This window comes from Pteropus medius, unplaced genomic scaffold, assembly GCF_902729225.1.
Source record: "Pteropus medius unplaced genomic scaffold, Ma_sr-lr_union100, whole genome shotgun sequence".
Taxonomy (NCBI): domain Eukaryota; kingdom Metazoa; phylum Chordata; class Mammalia; order Chiroptera; family Pteropodidae; genus Pteropus; species Pteropus medius.
The window spans coordinates 2619308-2629222 of NW_024345872.1; the positions used below are offsets into that span (position 1 = coordinate 2619308).

General features: G+C 37.1%; 1 protein-coding gene across 1 annotated transcript; it reads left to right on the plus strand.

Annotated features, from left to right (window-relative positions):
- The first annotated feature begins 8191 nt into the window (after positions 1-8191).
- Positions 8192-9105, plus strand: RTL4 (retrotransposon Gag like 4). Its single transcript, XM_039874768.1, is given in 2 exon segments — positions 8192-8810; positions 8813-9105. Coding segments are annotated over 2 exon segments (912 nt in total).
- Positions 9106-9915: the final 810 nt, after the last annotated feature.

Genomic DNA, 9915 nt, shown 5'->3' on the forward strand with positions numbered 1-9915 from the left:
TGTCCCTGTGTATGCTGAACATTCATTAGTACCTTGTTATAACAATACTCTTGTTATTATTTAAGCTTATAATGCTGTGTTCTTAGTAAGGGTTGCACTCTTCTGCTTCTATTTACCTGATAGTCACTTTACAACTAACTATGTATATATATTTTTTGTGATCATTTTTTAGTTGAGTTGACCCTTTTCAGTGTTTCCTGTGATGCAGGCCTTGTAGTGGAGAATTCCCTCAAATTTTGTATGTCTGGAAAGGTCTTAATTTCTCCTTCATATTTAAAGAATGGCTTAGCTAAACACATTATTCTAGGCTCATAGTTCCTTTCACTTAATAGTTTAAATATGTGATTCCATTCTTTTCTGGCTTGTAAGGTTTGCGCTGAGAAGTCTGATGATAATCTTATGGGTTTTCCTTTATATGCTACCGTTTTCTTCTCCCTGGCTGCCCTGAAATTTCTATCTTTGTCGCTGATTTTTTGATAATTTAATACAATGTGTCTTGGTGTAGGCCTTTTTGGGTTGAGGTAATTGGGTGTTATGTTGACTTCTTGAATTCCAAGCTTCAGCTGATTCCTTAGGTTTGGGAAATTCCTATCCACTATTTGTCTGAAAATGGTTTCTAGTCCCTGATCCTTTTCTCGCCTTTGATAATACCCATTATTCTTATATTTCCTCTTCCTTATGGTATCACCTACTTCTTGAATTTCTCTTTCATTATTTTTTTCTCTTCCTTCTGATTCATTTCTAGATTTCTATCTTTGATATCACTGATCCTTTTCTCCATTTGGTCGACTCTATTTCCCAAGCTTGCTATTTTGTTTTCAGCTCATGCAGTGTGTTCTTCATCTCCAGAAATTCTATTTGGTTCTTTTTGAGTGTTATGATTTCCTTGCTCTGCTCATCTAGGTGTTTTATCAATTCCTGAAATGTTGATATGACTCGTTTCACAACTCACTGAGGTTTTTCAGAAGAAACATCCAGAATTGTCTGTCATTTAAGATGCATATTTCTGAGCTGGGCAAACATGGCAGAGTGAGAAACAGCCTCAGATCTCTTCCCTTGAAACAACAATAAGCTCAACATCTAAAACTGAACAAAAACACCCAAACTGCACACCAGCACATCTGAGCATGGGATCTGTGCATAAGAGACCACAGGTCAGAACTCTGGTGTCAAGTGGTGGACTGAGACAAATAAAGAAGCTGCCTCTTACAGCCACCCGAGCTTCCTGTAGGAGGAGGAGGAGGGTGAAGCTGCAGTGACTTCCCTGATCAGCCCTGCCTGGAAGACCAGTACTTTTTTACACAGCCAGCAACAGGGCCCATTGCAAAACCGTGGCTGAGCTGCAGCCCCCAACCCCCAATACAGAGGGCTTTTCCTCCCATATCATCTGAGACTAATCACCAGGGAGCTTTAGGGGAATCTAAGCAAACACTATCAAAACTGTTATTAACAAAGACAGAGACTGAAAGTGAGAGTAGAGTGATGAAACCTTACAAGAAAATAAAAAAAAAAAAAACTTAGGGGCTCTTATAGGTGAGAGCAAAAAAAAAGAAGGAGAGTTTACATACACTGGAAACCAAAAGAAAAGTGCCTTCTTTACACCTTTATATAATACATTTTTTTTTTCTGGAAAAACAACAGAATGCACTTCCATTAATGCCTAGGCAGAGAAATTGTCCATTAAACACCATGAACAACCAAAGTGACAAGACATCTTAGAAAGAAAGAGAAAAATCTCCAGAAAATGAGCTTACAGACATAGAAATATGTGACTTAAGTGACAGAAAATTCAGGGTGGTACTTCTGAAAAAACTCAGTGAGTTCCAAAACAATTCATATCAACAATTTCAGAAATTACAAAAACAGCTAGATGAGCAGAGCAAGGAGATTGAAACCCTCAAAAAGAACCAAATAGAACTTATGGAAATAAATAAACACACTGCAGGGAATGTAAAATAAAATAACAAGCTTGGGAAATAGAGTCGACCAAATGGAGGAAAGGATCAGTGATATTGAAGACAGACATCTAGAAATAAATCAGAAGGAAGAAGAGAAAAACCAAAGAATGAAATATAATAAAAGAGAAATACAAGAACTAACTGATACCATCAGGAGAGCAAACATAAGGATAATGGACATTATTGAAGGTAAGGAAAAAGAGCAAGGACTAAAAAGCATTTTCAGACAAATAGTGGATGAAAATATCCCAAATCTAAGGAATTAACTGGAAATTGGAATTCAAGAAGTCAACAGAACACCCAATTATCTCAACCCAAAAAGGCCTACACCAAGACACATTGTTTTAAAATTATCAAAAATCAACGACAAAGACAGAATTCTCAAGGCAGCCAGGGAGAAGAAATGGTAACTTATAAAGGAAAATCCAGTAGATTGTCATTGGAATTCTCAGCGCAGACCTTACAAGCCAGAAAAGAATGGAATCACATATTTAAACTATTAAGTGAAAGGAACTATGAGCCTAGAATAATGTATCTGGCTAAGCTCTCCTTTAGATATGAAGGAGAAATTAAGAACTTTTCAGAAGTCCAAAAATTGAAGGAATTCTGCACTATGAGGCCTGCACTAAATGAAATTCTGAAAAGGGTCAGCTCACCTGAAACAAAATAACAATAAAAAATATGTATATAATGAGGAGTAAAGTGATTATCAGGCAAATAGAAGAAGAGGAGTGCAACTCTTACTGAGAACAGGGCATTATAAGCTTAAATAATAAGAAGAGAATTGCTACAGCAAGATAGTAATAAATGTTCAGCATACATAGAAAGAAACTGAGATAACAATGACTGAAAAGGGGAGGATTCAAAGATCAAAATTTGCAAAGGGGAAAGGAGATAAGGCAAATACAGAGGAAAATGGAGGACTGTATATATATAACTATCTTTTTCATATTTGTAATGGTAACCACACAACATAGAGTCAGAACTGAAGTATATAACATAAAACAAAAAGAATCAGAGGCAAAACTCACAAAATCCAAAACAAACAAACAAACAAACAAACAAACAAACACAAGTATAAGGAAGCAATGGATACACCGAGCTACCAGAAAGAAAAAGATAAAATGGCTATAAGAAAACTACATATTTCAATAATCATCCTAAATGTAAATGGACTGAACACACCAATAAAAAGGCACAGAGTTGAAGAATCGATTAAAAAACAAAATCCAATCATATGCTGCCTCTAGGAGACACATCTTAGCTCCAAAGACAACTATAGACTCAAAGTGAAATGGGGGAAAATGATATTTCAAGCAAATAGCATTTAGAGAAAAGTGGGAGTAGTGGTATTAATATCAGATGAAATAGATTTCAAAATTTAAAAAAAAAAGGTAAAGAAAGATACTGAGAGACACTTCATAATGATAAAGGGAATCATACACAAAGAAGATATAACACTCGATAATATCTATGCTCCCAATCAAGGAGCCCCAAAATATGTAAAGGAATTGCTAACAGAACTAAAGGGAGAAAGAGACCAATACACTATCATTGTAGGAGACCTAAATACTCCACTGTCGGATATGGACAGATCATCTAAACAGAAAATCAATAAGAAAATAACATCCTGAAATGACACATTAGACCAACTAAACATAATTGACATTTACTGAGCCTTCCATCACAAAACAGCTGCTTACACATTCTTTTCTAGTGCATACGGAACATTCTCAAGAATCAACCACATACTGGGACACAGAGATACTCTCAACAAATATAAGAAGTTTGAAATCATACCAACCATATTCTCTGATCAAAATGCTTTGAAACTAGAAATCAACTGCAAAACTAAACCAGGAAGAATCAGAAATACATAAAGATTAAACAACATGCTACTGAAGAATAGCTAGGTAAGAGAAGAAAAAAAAAAAAAAGATATAAATAGATACATAGAAACGAATGATAATGATACTACAACATATCAAAACTTTTGGGACATGGCAAAATGGTCATAAGAGGAAATTTCATATCATTACAGGCCTATCTCCAAAAACAAGAATGAGCCGAAATAAACAATATAATGCTTCATCTTAAAAAAATTAGAAAATGAAGAACAAATGAGGCCTAAAGTCAGCAGAAGGAAAGAAATCATCAAAATTAGAGTGGAAACAAATGAAATCGAAAACAACAAAACAGTAGAAAAAATAAATGCAACAAAGAGCTGGTTCTTTGAGAAGGTTAGTAAAATTGACAAACCCTGGCTAGACTGACTAAAGAAAGAAAACAAAAGACACAAACAAAATTAAGGATGAAGGAGGGGAAATTATAGATGACATCGCAGAAATACAAAGATCATACAAGAATACTATGAAAATATATAATAACAAATTTAATAACCTAGAAGAAATGGACCAGTACTTAAAAAAAATACAACCTTCCTAAACTGAATCAAGAAGGTCTGGAAAATCTAAATAGACCAATCAGCAGTATAGAAATTGAAACAATTATCAAAATTCTACCAAAAAATAAAAGTCCAGGATCGTAAGACTTCACCAGCAAATTCTAAGAAACATTCGAAGATTTAATACCTATTCTCCTCAAACTCTTCCAAAAAATTGAAGAGGAGGCAATACTTCTCAACTCATTTTATGAGGTCAATATTACCCTGATCCCAAAACCTGGTAAAGATAACACAAAAAAAGAAAACTACAAATTGATATCTCCCATGAACAAAGATAGAAAAATCCTTACTAAGATATTAGCAAACGAATACAGCACCATATTAAAAAGATTATACACCACAATCAAGTGGGCTTCATCCAAGAGGCACAAGGATGGTTCAATGTACACAAATTGATTAATGTGATACAGTACATAAAAAAATCAAAGAATAAGAATCATATGATCATATCAATAGATGAAGGAAAAAGCCTTCAACAAAATACAGCATCCATTTATGATCAAAACACTTAATAAAAACGCTATAGAAGGAAAGTACCTTAACATAATAAAGGCCATATATGACAAGCCTTCAGCCAACATTATAGTTAATGGTGAAAAACTAAAAACTTTCCCTCTCAGATCAAGAACAAGGCAAGGCTGTCCACTATTGCCACAGTAATTTAATATAACATTAGAGATCCTAGCAAGTACAATCAGACAAGAGAAAGATATAAAAGTAATCCAAATAGGAAATTAAGAACTCAAATTATCACTATTTGTGTATGACATGGTTCTCTATATAGAAAACCCTAAAGACTCCACCAGAACACTACCAGAAATGATAAGCAATTACAGTAATGTTTCTGGATACAAAATCAATGTTCAAAAATCCATAGCATTCCTATACTCTAATAAGAAAGTGTCAGAAAAAGAAGTGAAAAAAATAATTCCTTTTGCAATTGCAACAAAAAGGATAAAATACCTAGGAATAAATTTAATGAAACATATGAAAGACCTATATAATGAAAACTACAAAACTCTATTAAAAGAAATCGAAGAAGATACAAAAAAATGGAAAGATATTCTGTGTTCTTGGATTTAAAGAATCAACATAGTTAAAATGAGAATGTAACCTAAAGCATTATACAGATTTAATGTAATCTCCATCAAAATTTCATTGGCATTTTTTAAAACAAATTAAACGAAAAAATCATGATATTTGTATGGAAGCACAAAAGACCTCGTATGGCCAAAGTCATCCTGAGAAAAAAGAATGAGCCTGGAGGCATCACTCTGCTTGACTTCAAATTATACTACAAAACGACGGTAATCAAAACAGCATGGTATTGGCAGCAAAACAGACACACGGACCAGTGAAACAGAATCGAGAGTCCAGAAGTCAACCCATATTTATATGGGCAAATAATTTTCGACAAAAAAGCCAAAACATGCAGTGGAGAAAGGAAAGCTTCTTCAAATAAATGGTGCAGGAAAATTGGAAGGCCAGCTGCAAAAGAATGAAACTAGACTGTTCTCTATCACCACACACCAAAATTAACTCAAAACAGGTTAAAGACCTGAATATAAAACCCGAAACAATAAGATGAATAGAAGAAAATGTAGGAATGAAACTCAAGGGCCTTGGACTTAAACAAGATTTTATGAATTTGACTTCAAAGGCAAGGAGATGTAAAAGCAAAAATAAATGAATGGGACTACATCAAACTAAAAAGCTCTGCTCAGGAAAAGAAATTGTCCACAAGATAAAGAGAGAACTATCCGAATGGGAAAATATATTTGCAAGCAATGCCTCAGATAAGGGCCTAATATCCGAAATACACAAAGAACTCATCCAGTTCTATAACAACAAAAAGCAAATGATTCCATCAAAAAATGGGCAGAGGACTTGAACAAACACTTCTCTCTAGAGGATATACAAATGGCCTACAAACATATGAAAAGATGCTCAATATTTCTAGCTATTAAGGAAATGCAAATCAAAACCACAATGAGATACCATCTCACACATGTTAGAATAGCTATAGTCAACAGGATAAGTAATAACAAATGTTGGAGAGGATGCAGAGAAAAAGCAACCCTCCTACACTGCTGCTGGGACTGCAAATTGGTACAGTCACTATGGAAAACAGTATGGAGGTTCCTCAAAAAACTAAGAATTGATCTACCATATGTTTCAGCAATTCTTCTACTGGGTATTTACCCCAAAGACTTGAAAACTCTTATCTGAAAAGATATGTGCGTACTGATGTTCATAGTAGCATTATTCACAGTGGCCAGAACATGGGAGCAACTGAAGTGTCCTATGATAGACGATTGGCTAAAGAAGCTGTGGTACATATATACGATGGACTATTACTCAGCCATAAGAAGAGATGAAATACTGCCATTTGCGACAACATGGATGGACTTCGAGATAATCATGCTAAGCGAAATAAACCAGAGCAAAAAAGTTGAAAATCACATGATATCACTTATATGTGGGATATAAACCTAAAAACAACCTATTAACAGGCAAAACAAACAGAGATTCATGGACATGAACTACAGACTAGTGGTTACCAGAGGACTATAGACTAGTGGTTACTAGTGGGGTGAGTGAGGAGGGGAGAAGTAGATGATGCAAAGGGGATCAAATATATGGTAGCTGAAGGAAACTGGAATTTAGGTGGTAAACACACAATAGATTATACAGATTTCAATGTATAATGTACACTTGAAAATTATATAATTGTTTTAACCAATGTTACCCCAATAAACTTAAAAAAAAGGGATAAGTTGCATATTTCCATGTCTGTAAGTTTATTTTCTGGAGATTTTTCTCTTTTTTTCTGAGATGCCTTGTCACTTTGGTTGTTCATGGTTTTTAATGGACTATTTTTCAACCTGGGCATTAATGAAAGTGCATTCTGCTGGTTTTCTAGAAGGAAGGTTTATTATATAAAGGTCTTTAGCCTGCTACAAAGAAGGCGCTTTTCTTTTGGATTCCAGTAAGCGGCATCTAAGCCTCTTGGATCCCTGCTTCATATAAAGCCTTAAAAATGCCTTTGTATTTTCTGTTATATATGTAATCACGCTCGCTACCCTCAGTTCCAGTCCTTATCAATGTTAGCAATAGTTTTGGTAGCGTTTGTTTAGATTCCCCTGGGTCTCCGCAGTGATCGATCTCAGAGGTTATGGAGGCAGGTGCCCTCTGGGTTGAGGTTGGGGGCTGCGGCTCAGCTTCGGTTTTGCAACCACAGCTGGTCAAAATCAACTGTTGTTTTTCTGCCATCCTGCTTCTCTGCTTTCTGACCTGATGACTGGGCCCTGCCGCCTGCCTCTGGGAACTCACGCCTTTCCCAGGCAGGGCTCTTCAGGGAACTCGCTGCTCCTTCTCCCCTCCCCTTCCTCCTACAGGTAGCTCTGGCGGCTGCTGAAAGAGGCAACTTCTTTATTTCTCCCGGTCCACCGTCTGACACACAGAGTTCTGACCTGTGGTAGCTCTTATGTGCAGATCCCACACTCAGATGTGCTGGTGTGCAGTTTGGGTGTTTTATGTTGTGTTTTAGATGTTCAGGTTATTGTTGTTTCAAGGGGAGAGATCTGGGATGTCTCTTACTCCACCATGTTTCCAAAGATCTCAACTCTTAGAGCATCCATTCATGACTTCATAGCTAACAGCTTGCTCTACTTGCTCATGACACCATCTCTGATCACAGAGTATACTCGTTGTGTGCCCATTAGTCTCCATTACTTGTACTCAATTCTACGTAGTTCCAGAAGATATAATGGAAAAGTATACTGAATCATCACCTACCGTGCAAGTAGAGCATTCCTTCTTTCAGGTGGAGAATCCAATTCTGGAGCCACAAGTGCAGCATCTGACCGAGGATAATGCTACTCTGAGGGAACAAGTCATGTCTGCCCTGGCAACCCCAATGATGCCTATATCCTGCTCACTCGAGCATCTTTCCCAGTTTTATGATGACACTGCCAATGTCTCTGGGTTTCTTGCTCAGGTGACTACCTACTTGACAATTCTCAAGATCCCCAATCCTGCAGATGATGCCCAAGTCAAGTTCTTTTTTGACTACCTATCTCAGCAGATGGAAAGCTGTGGGATCATATCTACACCTGACCAGAATGCTCTGTTGAAGCAATATGAAAACTTTGTTTTAGAGTTCCAGCAGTCATTTGATGAGTCCAAAAAACAGGAAATGAGCTCTCTGGTGAACGATAAAATTGACAAAGGGGACAAGTTCTCTAAGCAGGATGCTACTACTTTTCAGCTTCTTGGTCAAAATCTGAACTGTAATAAAGCATATCAGACTGATCACTTCCAAAAAGTACTAGCTGACTCCTTTCAGGATGAAGTGAGTGGCACAGATATGATGGACAACCTCCCAGACTTACTCAGTGTATTCAATAGGACAAGAAACGTAACAACAGGCCAGAGTTGTTACAGTCAGAGGCCCAGCTCCCAGTGTTGTCTACTCATACCCACCATTAAATCTCCATCACAGGTTCACCACCCATGGAAGAGATTATACAGCTGCAAAGAAGCCAGCCACCTCGGCCAAATGAGCCCACCAGAAGAAACACAGTGTGTCTCTACTGTAGCTAAGCTGGTCACTTCACAAGAGATTGCTTTGCCAAAAGATCTCGAGCCCCAGCAAGGATAAGTAACCCAGTTCACAAGTAAGAGGAGCTCAGGTGGGTGTTTGTAAACTTATATTCCTCTCACCTCCAGCCTTATATCCTGCACTATATATGCAACTGATTTATATCCTGCACTAACATTTAACACACAGATGGGGAACTGTGATATCACTTTACACTGTCATGAACTCATGTGCTTCTGGAAATTTTGTTTATTTAGTGACCTGTCACCAGATCTAATCCAACAATGATGAAAATTCACAGGTACTTTTTACAGTTGGGACCATTTCCCCAAGCATACTGAAAACCTCTAGGTAAAACTCTGCTCAGTCTTTGCCAATGAAAACAACCCTGGCAGTACACTGGAAATCCCATCCCCACCAATGGGTGAAATCTGGGTTGAGTTTGTTGACCGAAGTTTTCCATGCCTAGGATTGGGTCCAAGCCTTTCACCCTTACCCTCATTGTTCCCTGTTGGTTTAAGATTCTTAGCTGACATCTTAATTGCATTTCCATATCCTACCAATATCTTCCTACTAGAGGCTGGCTCCTGCTCCAATTATTGACTAGACTCCAGCTTCAATAAAATCCAAACTTCATGGAAACACAGCTCTGCCACCCTTCTATACAGCTATGTGTTTCATTGCCATTTAAAGACTTCTGCTTGCCCAACAAACTGGATCTCTTGGCTATTGACAAATCAGATGGTATGGCCCTTTGAACACTGTTTGGAACTATCAGTCCACTTCTTTGAGGGCATGTACCTTCAGATAGGTACATGATTTTAGCCAAGGTCTACCAATCCCAGCTTATCCTCCTCTTTGCCAACAATCTCCTCAAGGTTTCTACATGT